The sequence below is a fragment of the Empidonax traillii genome, unplaced genomic scaffold, assembly GCF_003031625.1.
Source record: "Empidonax traillii isolate 1590-97213 ecotype Southwest subspecies unplaced genomic scaffold, ASM303162v1 scaffold503:size689781, whole genome shotgun sequence".
NCBI lineage: Eukaryota > Metazoa > Chordata > Aves > Passeriformes > Tyrannidae > Empidonax > Empidonax traillii.
Window position 1 is genome coordinate 564,439 of NW_020955696.1, and position 12,882 is coordinate 577,320.

At 40.8% G+C, this 12,882-nt stretch overlaps 1 protein-coding gene across 1 annotated transcript in view; it reads right to left on the reverse strand.

The window, feature by feature from the left end:
• The window catches only part of AFF3 (AF4/FMR2 family member 3), a 273,032-nt gene that overhangs the window by 167,667 nt on the left and 92,483 nt on the right, over positions 1–12,882 (reverse strand). The window contains exon 3 of the mRNA XM_027896601.1: positions 6,917–6,961. Coding sequence (XP_027752402.1) covers positions 6,917–6,961 — 45 coding nt within the window. The remainder of the gene's footprint in view (positions 1–6,916; positions 6,962–12,882) is intronic.

A 12,882-nucleotide genomic window follows, 5' to 3' on the forward strand; every position in this document is an offset into this window, starting at 1 on the left:
AGACTCTATATGTTAAGGGCCAGGGAAGCAATATTTACATGTTTGGGTTTAACGTGCTGATTCTGAAGGTTTATTGACAGTTGAAAACCACAATGTGGGAAATGAAAAGGATGTGCCGTTCATGGTGCCCAAACCAGGAACAGTTGCTGTTCAGATGAGGTGACAATAAGTAACAGATCATTAGAAGAGGGATTGTGATGATTTGAGAAAGCCCCAAAAGGGACAAAATCTGTGAAAAGTAAGCAATCTCCCCCCAACCTTTTGCAAGGAGAAAGAGGTAAGAGAGACCCTGGCTGCAGCAGACCCAGAGATAGTCCAAGGCACCACATACAGATGGTGTATCCTAAAAGTTGTCATGGCATGAGGAGTCAAGGAGATAATGGTGTACACAGGTATGGGTTCCCTCTAGTCACTGCAGCTTGCAGGGACAAAGACAAAATATCTTTAGCTCTGGTACTGCTGCTAATTTTGCTCTAGCAGCACAAGGTACTGCATGGAATGCTAATTCTCACTGAGAGGCTGGAGAAGCTCCAGACAGAGCTTGCTGATACGCTGTGGTGCTGCCATCCACACCACTAGCTGAACCCAGGCTGGTTGGAGGAAAGGTGACACAGGTACAGTGACTGCAACAGAAAAGATACTGTACAAATGAGCTGGATGTATGGTGTGGCAAGAAGGGCAATGTTAATAGCTGAGTTGGATTAAATGGGTTGGATTAAATGGCTCAAACTATGTCCTAATGTTTCTGGGATTTAATGCTTTGGGTACAATGATAGATTTTTCAAACACTCTGGGGTATGCATGATTTTTCATTTATTTGAGTAAGAAAGACAAGGAGAATAATACTGAAGAAATGCAATGAGCAGTATACATCAGCCAAAATAATGCTTTAATTGCTTGAAATTTAGGATACTAAAAGCAAAGCTGTGCTGTGAAAATTCTTCTGAAAGACTGCAATGAAAAAAAAGTGATTTTTATGCATCTGATACATTTTTAATATGATTCTGACACTTCGGAGTACTTCTGTATTCAATGAGACTAATCAAGTGTCAGCAAACTGAGGCTGCTTCTAAGTCTCCACACTTCCAGTTGGTGTGTTTCTCCTGAAACTTTTCCAGAGTTTCCCATCTGGTTCAGTCACAACAGCCAATCTGAAATTCTCCATGAAGGTGCTGCCTCCTCCCCTCCATTCTAGAGTAGCCCAGCAGTGAGACTGCAATGAAATGCTTTGCTAGTGCAGAGGCAGTTATTGCACCAGTGCTGAGCAGCAAAGTGGATCTCATTTCACATGTAGGGTTTTCCCTTTGTTTTGGAAAGCAACAGGAGTGTTTAGAAATATACTGCTGATTACTGTATTTGTGTTCTGTAATTCTTCACATGTCCAGCTCCACCAGGAGTTTAACTGCAACCAGTGGGATCTTACAGTTATTAACATTTACAAGGCAGCAGTTCACAGTTGTTGAACTAACAACCTACCTCTAAGAAACTGATTTTTCTCTCCTCTAAGTATAAACACGTGTTCCACTGCCTGTGATGCTTATTCACAGTGACAGTGTGTTTGGTAGGATTTCATGTTTTCACAGGACATGTCTTGTGCAGAGAGTTTACAATTTACCTCTGCTCTTGTTTTAATTCAATCAGCTGATGGAGTGCACCTCATCTAATGGCACATATGGCTGTTCAGGTTTGAAAAAAGGCCTTGAATATTTGATAGGTTGATCCTTAATTCTTTCTGCTAAAGAATTAGCAAGACTGTTAATGAGCCAAGGGACTCCAAGTGGGGAAGGGAAAATATACAGAATTAGATTCTGTTTTTATTTGGTTTTTCTATGTTGCTTAAACAAGAAGTACAGTACTTTACATACTCTGATTAGACTCACAGGGGTAAATCACTCATCAAATCCATCACACTAAAGTGTCATGTTTTCATTAAATGGATGTCCTGTGGCCATGAGGAGTCACATTTGCAAGGTAATTTGCAAAAGGGCATCTGCGGGTGTTCATCCTTCGACAGAAAGTTCATGGTACCATGGAGAGTTGTCCTTCACTGGGACGGATGTTCACAGCTAGAGTTCTTATCCTTTCACTGCCTCCCCAACTGCTTTTTCCATCTTCCCTGAAAGAAACTTATCTGTCCTCCACCCCACACCCCATCCTGTCTCCCCATCCTGAAATGGCTCCATGCCATTTCAAAGGAGACAGCCTCTTCTATGTTAACTGGCTGTGCTTGGTTTCTCTCCAGTCCTTTTTCTGCATTACTGCTGCTCCATCAGCTTCCTACTGTCTCCTCATCCTGCAGATGAACACTGTTTGCAGGCCAAACACTCAAAGTATGTTGGTCTCTCACCATTCAGTGACACCTCTCATGTCAACACAAAAAAACCCCAGGGAATTCACAAAGAACATTTCCAGTAAATACAAGCCCAGCTCACCTGTGGGTTTCCTTTCAACAAAGCTACTGCAACTCTAGAAATCCCAGTTAAGACTGGAAGAATAGCCAGATCAATCTCCAACCACTTACCTTACAAATCAAGAGCTGCCTGCACTGACACAATCCCTTACTCCTTAAATCCATAGCAAATATACTCAGAAAGCATTCAATATTGGTTGCAACAGTCAACTTAGTGGAGAGGCAGGACTGTTGTTGCTCCCGTTTTTTGAAGGTACTGCAGCAAAATAAATGTTTACTCCAAACCTCACCAATTGTAACAAAATACACTAATACAGTCCATACACTAATACAGTCAAATAGAAATCAGCCAAAATTACTATCACAGAATCACAGAATGATTTGGGTTTGAAGCAATCTTAAAAGACCTTCTAGTTCCAACCCTCCAAGCCATGGGCAGGGACAGTTTCCACTTGACTGGGTTGCTCAGAGCTCCTTTCAGCCTGGCCTTGAACACTTCCAGAAATGGGGCATCCACAGCTTCTCTGTTTCTCTGGACAACCTGTTCCAGGCCTCATTGCTCTCATTGTAAAGAATTTTTTTCTAATATCTAATCTAAATCTACTCTAAATTCTCTTTCAGTTTGAAGCCATCCCCCCTTGTGCTATCGTTACATGGTCTTATAAAAAATCCCTCTCCATCTTTCTTGTAAGATCCCTTCAGGCACTGGAAGGCTGCAATTAGGCCATTCCTAAGCTGTCTTTTTTCCAGGCTGAACTACCCCAATTCTTTCAGCCCTTCCTCACAGGAGAGGTGTTCCATCCCTCTAATCATCTTGGTGGCACACCTCTGGACTTTTTCCAACAGGTAGATGCCCTTTCTGTGCTGAGGATGCCAGTACTGAACTAATGTTGCTTAGCAAGCCTGCGTTTTAGCAAGGAAGTGAATAGGTTGGCTTTGGCCATGTCTCAGGAACTCACATAGGAACTGCTCCACACATGGTGGCATAAAGGATATTTGTGTAGTCTTAACTTTTATTTTCCACCTTAAAGTTGTCTATCATGTCCTCTACGAGCAATGCAAAAGGTTACAAGGGATTGCCTTTTACATCTACTAGCAAGTAATGAGGCTTTTGTCTCATGTTTTGACATAACATCTGTAACTTGGTCTTAGTGGAGTTATTTACATTGAAGGCTCTCTTAGAAGTTTCTCTATCCTCAATGTGCGTGCCTGCAGCTGTACAGGGAAGTCACTGCACTTTGAAGAAGTTGATATAAATTAGTACATGGGGTTAGATGAGGTTCAGGATTCCTGCAGTGATTATAAACTCAGCAGGAGACCTCACAACAGCTCCAATCTTGACAGTGTGACTGTCTTGTTAATCAACCTCCTTCAGGACTGGAAGCAGTTCTGCATCTCAGGTCTTGGGGGTTTTCTCTGGAAGCTGCAGTTTTGTGCAGAAGGATCTGTCAGTTTACAAAGTCTACAGAGCTTTGATACATTTGGTAAAACAACATCAAAAAAAGGCTAGACTTAAATTGTGGCACCCTGTGCTGCACCAGACAGCAAAAAGACTACAAATTCTTGTTACAGTTAGTGCAAAGTAAGATTTGGTGATTTTAAACCCATGCCTAAACTGATTTTGCAGCCCACGTCCAAATGCTAGTTCCGGCCATGGTGATGTCCTGAAAACAGAGGGTGACAAGATCTGTGCACAAACCAGCACTTGCCTTTTCCCGCCTGCTGGGTGGAAGGGAACACAGAGAAGCAAACAGAGCAGGTCTGGGGTACTTTCTACTGCCCTTGGTCTTGACTGAGGAAAGATGGACATGCCATGGAAGTATCTGTTCCTTGTAAAAGCCACAGCCTGACTTCTGCAAGGAACACACTAGTGAGGATGTTTTCTGCTTCACGTTGTGCAAGAGACTGCTAAAACAGGGCGCAATGTTCCTTAAAAAGATGAATTTTAAACCTCTTCTTCCTTTTGCTGATGCTCCATACAGTGGGACTGGTTCTTCCTATAATAAGCACATTTCAGCCTGCCAGCTATCTTTTCTTAGGGGAACACAAATATTGCAGCTCCTGTGCCTTTTCCCTGTCTGCCTTTGGGCACTTGTATATATTCTTCCTATATTCTCTCTGAAAAGAAGCTAAACTTTGTCTTTACTTTATAATAGTATCTCCAACAAAAAACATAGAAATGGCATTCTTTATAAAGACTCTGTTTCAGAAAAGCAGCAAATCTGTGTTACAACTTCATGGATCTGTTTGGGACAAAAAGAGGGCATGGGGAGGGCTGGAAAAGTCTGGATGCCAGTAATTTACAAAGTGAATAGCAAAGTCATGTTATTACTGTTGCTGTTTTCACCAATTAGCAGTGACAACCACCACTGCGGGTCTGGATGTGTATTGTGAGACTACCTAAGCACTGCTTTTGTACTACACAGAAGTTTCCTGACACAAAAAATCCACTTTCCAGTACAAAAGAGAGCAGATACAAGTATCCAATCTGAGAGAGTACTACAAGGGAAAGTACAAGTGGAGCAGAAATGTGCAGGCATGAGAAACAGTGGTACAGCCCTGACCTCACCACTGTTTTTCCACCATGCTTGGGAAAAAGGAGGTCCTTAAGAAAGGACTGGAAGATAGCTATGGAGCTAAGTGGGAAAGTCTTCAAGGCTCTTCCAATATCTCATTGGAAGCATGGGAGAAACTGGGGCTGGCATCACTGGGTAAGCAAAAGTGGGATCCTCCAAATCAGAGACAAATAGCTGTACTTGATGTGATAAAGAAGGAGATGACATTGGTGAGATGTAAAGACAAATGTCTTTGGGCAAGATGTCAAGCTAGGAAAATGATCTGCACAGCAGCACGAATGGAGGTGGGTAACATTGCATTTGTCAAAAACAAGGGAAGGATGCTGCAGCAATCAAAGTGTATAATGAGAATTTTGGACCTGAGACTTACACCCTTAGAACAAAGAGCTTCAGGTAAAAATGCTATAGAGTAACAGCCTACAAGATTTATGCGTAGACTTAGACAGAGAGATACAAGGGAATTTCAGAATAGAAAGTGATACCCAGGTTGCAGACCTGGAGGATGAGCAGATTGGAGAGGTTGCCCACCGTCAACCTTAACAAAAGTATTTCTTGAGGAACATTCCAAAGGGAAAAAAAGAGAGAACAGCAGGTGTGTTCACAGGTTTGGAGATGCACCTTACCATCTCTAGACATATAGTGCATTTTTCTTCTCAGCTGGGGTCTCTTACATACCCATCTTCCTCTGTGTGGAAGAAATTGTGTCTCCTCTACATTTTTGCCTAATTGCATGACACAAATTGCAGAACCCAAAGGAGGAAGACCAGTTTCTCTGACTTTTAATTTTAAAAGCCTTCCATAAAAAAGGGGTGTCTGAACCTCATATCATGAATTCATGATATCTGCTACAAATTTGTGACAAACAAGCAGGACTGTGGCTAAGGCTGTGGAATATGTATTTCAGTCTTACAAAAGCCTATTTTGTAAATGTTAGCTAAGTAAAAACTCTAGCAGTGAAGCCATAAGCGATATATCATCATCAACTGCTGATAAACTCTTTGTCCAGCTTAGGAATTGAAAGCTGCATTCAAGATATTGAGGGATAATAGAGAAATACCTTTAGAAACAACAGGCGTAAGCCACTACTAATCTCTAAACCAAATATTTATAGCTCTGTCATTTATAAATCATCAGAAATATTGGGTAGTTGATATACAAGAGGTGGAAGCACAGACAGTAATAGAGAGGTTTTATCATTCCATCTACCTTCCTTTGTGTTTCAACCACTATTAGATCAGATTTATAAGCATTGTGAATTACTGCATTATCATTTTCGAAAAAGAACCAAAACCCCCATGAGTTAAAATATATGGAAAAGTTGCACTGTTTGTAAATTTGTCTGCCCCAGAAAATAATCAATATCAAAGTTGATTCAAGCCAAGACATGTCTGAATGTGTGTTAATTTACTCCATGAAAATAAACTAGAAATTACTAAGATAAAAGAAATAATAATGAAATATGGAAATAAGTATGGATTTTGCACATTGTCATTATATAATGGACATAATGAACATAATGACATTACATAATTAAATCCAGGTGGAAAATGACCTTCCTAGACCTCCCTTCAAAATTAAGATTTTTGACAGTCATGATTAATGGAAACATGCACTTTGCATGGTTTGTAAACCTGAAACATCATTGTACATTTCAGTTTATAATTTATCCCATTATCTGCTTCTCCATGCATGAAGGTCAGCTGTACTGGCATAAAGTAGCAGTGAAATCTACAGGCTTTGAAATGTTGTTCTCACAGATTTTTTCAATTATTTTTCATGAGGAAATAATTTTGCCTACTTTTTCCTTAGAAAGATGACAATCTAAAAGAGCAATATTTTAACAGCTGTAATTGCAACATTTGTGTTATTCTCTTGTTTTTTTAGAGTAAATAAAATGTAACTGGAAAGTATGTTTTTTAAGGATTCCTACCCGTAATATTTCTTCAATGCAGCTGTTATCTCCTGTTCCATTGTCCTGTAAACAAAATGAGAAAACAGTTTGTTTATGTTTTTAAAAGAAATAACAAATAGGTCTGAGGACATGGTTGTCACATGAAATACATTCTACCCTCTACTGCAGTTTCAAAATGAGGCCAAGTCCTTCCAGCATCTGAAAAGTTGCACTGCTTAAAATTCTCAAATTATTCCCCATCAGCACCACAGGAAGATGTAATATTTGCAGTTTACATATGATTGCAACATATTTTATAAATTCACAGGATTTTGTTTACAACATTTTTGGGTGCAGTTCCTGTTATTTCGGCTCTACTGCATATGAGTTAGCAGAAGCAAAGCAGTTACTGCATGTATAAGGTTTCAATATGTGCATTTATTTATATTAAATAAATAACGTCTCTCCATATCCTTTGTGAAGGAAAGACTTTGCAGTGACACTGCCTATGTAAATTCTGAGGATGTATAGTGTGGAGGCACCTATGCTGTTGAGGGGAGACCTGCAGAGATTGCACAGGCAGCAACACTGAGCACAGCAGTCCTGAGAAACTACCATTTCCCAAAATGCCAACCTTAAACCCACCATTGCGGGTCTGAGGGTGCAGAAGAATTCATCTCTCCCAAATTTGGCTCACTCCAGAGCCCAACTCTGGAGAGAGGAACCGAGAGATTTGGCAGAGCAGCTATCCTCCCACAGGAACCATCCAGCCAGCGCCTCACCTACATGCTCAGTTGTTTGTTAGGACCCAGCAAGGGTAAGGAATTGTGGGACACCACCCTCCTGTAATTATGCCCTTCCCTCCCTCCTGCCTGCCCTCTGCCCACAGTTTGCTTGTGCTGCCCAACACAACTGGAAGAGATGGCATACCTTGGATATGATACTGATGCTGAGGGGATGCCTGTCTCCTGCAGCTCTCCACAAGACACATGTGGCTGCTGCATCCAGCAAGTTTTCTGGGGATTTACTTCATCACATTAAACTCCCTAACAATTCCCCAAAGAAAGGTTTTCTTCCTTTTGCAGAACAGAACTAACTCAGGAGGCAGGGGACTGGGGCTTGAGGCCTTCCATGTGGGAAGAGGGGACAGAAAAAACCCAACCTGACTAATTACTATCCCCAAAGAACAAGCAGAGAGGTGAGCTTGGTCTTCTCTAATTTTCAAAAAACACATGTATGTTCTGAATTTTCAGGTGCCCACCTGGAGATATATCAAAGCAATCTGATTTTCCAAACTGCTGAACTCTTCTCATCTGAAAGTCAGACTTCTCTATGGCATGTATATTTAGGCACCCAAAAAGTCACCACAGACTTCCAAAACTGAATTCCTCTGTGCCTACTGGTGCCAAATGATCCCCCTAGTCAGTTTGTGCAAATCCTGTTCCTAGACACCTTCACCACCACTCCCCAGTCTGAGCTGAGGGACTGAGGAGGTCTGGATCTCTCGCAGCCCACCAGCTGTAACCAAGGGCAGGAGAACAGCAGCCATGTGAATGCGTGGGAACAGTTTGGCCCCATTCAGACCTCAGTCCTGTCTCTGAGGAGCTGCACAGCACCATGTGCAACCTTCCCGCCACCGGAGCAGAGGGACAGTGCTCATGTTACCAGTGAACCTAACAAGATGGACAGAAACACAATGATCTTTGGATATTCAATAATTTAAAAATTCATACTAGATAACAAAACTACTGAAGGTAAATTCGGCAATATGCTATTTCAGACTAGGTTTAGAAACAAGCTTATCTTACAAAATTAAGTAACTCTCTGACAAGTGTAATTAAATAAGTCTTCAAATACTCATCAGCAAGAAATTTTGCTTTCTGTTACCACAGAACTAAAACTTTACCTATTCTTCCTAGCGTATCATCTCTCTGGGCAGGAAGTAAAAAACTTTTCCCATCTCTCCCTCAACATCATCACACAGCCTTTCAAAAGATGAAAAATGAGCTGGAAACACAAAACCAAAGACAAGATACGCATGACTGAAACATTATCTGGAAAACAACCCCTAAACTTCCACATTTTCCTCTTTGTTCTTCATCTTTTGAGTGCCAAATATAAATTTTTATATTTATTTTTGCTTTGAACACTTGTAAGGATCCTAAATTTACTGTTGATATCAAACTTTCTAGAAAAAGGTCAAGGCAGTTAAGAGACCATGCTCAACACACATCAAGCAACTTCAATTTGATATGGCTTGGGGCCATTGTTGACGTTTTTTTTTCATCCTTTAGCACAATGCAGAATGTTATTGTGGGGCCTAAGGTATATCTGAAAAGTGTCTGTAGAGGTTGTAATGGAAAAAACTCCCCATTCTCACTTTAAAAGCTCTTCCCCACTACATCTCGACTCACATTACAAAGGAATACACACTGCCAGGGAATCTGGCAACCTGAATTAAACTTTGTGGCAATAGTTCATTTAAAAAAACAAAAACAAAACCAAAAACAAAAGCTGGTAAACGTTTCTTGAAATATGAATTAAAAGAAGAGATTGCAATAACTCAGGGGGAGCAAGCACCACAAAGCACTTGACGTGCTATGTGCTTCGCTGAGCTTGCCTGATACGAAGGCTATCGCGTCAGTGCTGCCTGTGTGACGTGAGGCTTATGTTGGCAGTGCTGGCAGGCTGTGCAAGGTAGTCCCGTGCATCCCCTCAACAGCCACAATACACTTGTACAATAAACGTTTCAGTTACTTAAAAAAATGTAATATCAAAACAAGATAAAGATTTTGAGGTTGCTGTTGCTAACTAAGCTAAGCAGCTGCTCCCCTGTATTTATTCTGACACTGATGAACCCATCTCATTTGTTTCCCTTTGTGTTTTGCAGCCTGTCATAACAAACTTGCCTCACTGAACCTCCAGTGGACCATCAGTGAAATAGTGGCACATCTTGGGGAGCTGTCAGGGGAAGTGGGCTCCAGTCTCTTCCCCCTCCGATGATGCTGTGCCCATTACCTCCGTCCCTCAGTCAGTACGGCCTGGGACGCCAAACATCTGCACACACGGGCGGCTGAGGAGCTGCCGGTGAGGATGACAGCAGCGGCTGCTGAAGAAATAGCCGGGAGCATTGCGCTGCTGATAACTCGAGCAGCTAATTACCATGCAAAGCACAGAGAACTGTAAGAAACAAGGCTGAGTAAAGGCTACATCGAATTCTTGGGAAACAGGATGTAATTTCAAAAAAAGCTACCTCTGTGCAAATTTTATTTCAGAACATTACTTTTTCTTCCCTTACCAAGAGCTTTCACACGGAGATATATAAAGAAACCTCTCTGAAAGGAATTGCCTATCTTGTGATACTTTTCCCTCCTTTCAAATTTTTCTGTTAGGGAAAGAAAGAAAAATCTTCTGCAAGTATCTATTTCCATTTTAGCCTACGAGATTTTTATGATGCGAGCTTTTGGTGCTGTTATTATTTGGACTGTACTAGGTGTTTTTACAAAGTATCCAGAAGTTATTGCATTTTTGTCTCCAATATCAATTAGGCATGATTATAATCTCCAGAATCCTGAGGTACATACTCATCCTCTTCCACTCAGTGGGAGCCAGGCTGGCTGTGTCAGTGCTTGAACACCATTGGCAACCATCAGCATGACAGTGGCCTGCACACGTGGCACTTTGGGTGCCACCTCTGCCTCAAGGGCAGCTCTTGTACACCCCCTGCACAGGCAGGGCACAGCATTGCTCCTGCTCCCCTGGAGCCTAAAGGGAAGCTTCAGGCAGTGAATGTTGGCAGACAATAACCTAAATCCACGGTGATATAAAATAGGGGGAAAAAAGGGGGGAAAAAACCCATTTTGATGGACTTTGATCTGAAAGCGTATTAGAAATGCCTTTTTCCCAGGCAAGACACACAAACACATACACACATGTATATATAACCCTTTTTATATAATGCATTTGCTAGAAAGGAATTCCCAGTATGAGGAAGATAAGTAAACTCCTTATCTTTCTACTTCTTCATATGTCCAGCTTCTGCCTGTTGGGTTGTGGAGAACCATTACACTCACCAAAATTTCCCTTTGATTATTTCTCTAAAGAGACCTTAACACCTTCAAGTTGTGGAATAAAAGGCTGGAATTTAAGTTTCATGCATAAGATCAGAGATGTGAGTTGCAGGGATTCTGCAGAAATACAGCCAGGTTGTGTAAAGGAATTTTTTGGAAGGTTTCATTTGCAGATGTCTGGGAAGGGTTTTTAAGATATTCAGGGCTTAACTTGTTGATTTCCTTATATGTGCTACATCCTCCAAAATGTTCTTTATGGAGGAGTAATGCTGAACTTGCACAGGTTCAGCACAAAGTCCTGAAAAGGCAGGGATTTGAACCCCAGCAAAGGTTAAGGCTGAAGTTAAAGCTGGTTAAAAGAACAGACCTCAACCTGGTTAAAATTTTACATTTCTGTCCCTCACAAAATGCACACTTTTTGTAATGTGTTTTCATTCTGAATTGGAGGGTGGAGGGGCAGGCACCTCCATGTAAATTTTATTCCATTGGTTGTGTTCCCATTCAAAATGCAATTGTGTCACATCATCCCCTTAAAAATGAAATTTTAAGAGGCATTCTTCCGTTCAGTTGAGAAATCAAAGTTTGGTCAGATCAAAATACTTCAATGATAAATTTTAAGAAATGCAAATATAATCTGAAGTCACAGAATAGGATATGGCCTAAATCAAGAAGGCGTTAAACTAAAATATAAAAATGTTTATTTCAAAATGTGGTGAATTTTCACTTAAAGAAAAAATTTTCTTCAAAAAAGAATGAAAAATGGGTTTGGTTAAAGTCAGCATAGATGCAGATGTTTTCAGTTTTGATAACCTGGAATATTCCATAAGGAAAGGACGGCATAGGAAAAACCTCTAATCAGAACAGAATTAAAAATGGCATTTATTCTTTCCCACTGCACCCCCCAACAAGAATGGCATTTCCATCTTGATGGTGATATGAGAACTACCACCAACTTTTCCTTCTAGTTTAAGAGGGTTGGACTTCAGTGAGCCATAGCATACTGTAGTCACCCTCATTTCACCAGCTGGCATTAGTAATTCTTGTGCCTTAAAAGCAGAGGACTCCTCTCCCTGAGGATGCAGGCAAGCAGTTTTGTAGGGTTACACCAAGGAAAAAGACATGAAGTGAGAGCTCAGGAGGCTTGATTTTCTGTTGTTCTTGATACTTGAAAGCTTTACTTTGCACTCATGCTTTGCCTTACTGCTAATTGTAGTGCCAGTGGCCATGGTCTGTTGATACAATAGTTTTCTCCTGCACTTTGCATTGCTGCAAGTAGGAGCTGTTTCACTTTTACTACGAGGAATTACTGACACTTTAGACACAGAGAAGTGCAGGAGGGAGATGAGAAAGAACAGTTGAATTCTCCTCAAGGTCTGTGTCAGAAAGTGTTACACTAATTAAAGTTATTAAATCCATCTAATTTACAGTGAATGTTAATAAACTGTTACCTTTAATAAACCCATAAATGAAGCCTTCATATTTATTATGGGGATTATTTTTTCTACCAAGGGATCTTGCAACACTGTTCTTGGTTCAAAAGGGAAGAGGAGTAAGTTTAACAAAGATTTTATTTCAAGAAAAAAATTAATAAAGAGCATGTTATGAAAGTCATCTAGCTTTGCTTTAATGAAAGTATCTGGCTGTATTAACTGGGAGCCTCACTGCAATTGGAATACCATGATGCCTGTCTTGTACTAGGAACAGGAAGACGTTCTGGCTAATCAAAGAAGATGAAATCCAAAATTATCTGTAGATAGAGGGAAATGCTAAATGATCCAACAGACTTACCATGCACACTAGAACAGAGAAGCTAATTGGAGAAGAGCATGTTTTGCTCTTGATGAACGATACTCTCTCAGTGCAGGATGCTCAGCAGCTTTTGGAGAGCAAGACCCTCCAGAAGGAAATTAGTAAAGGAGAGGAGTTCATAAAGCC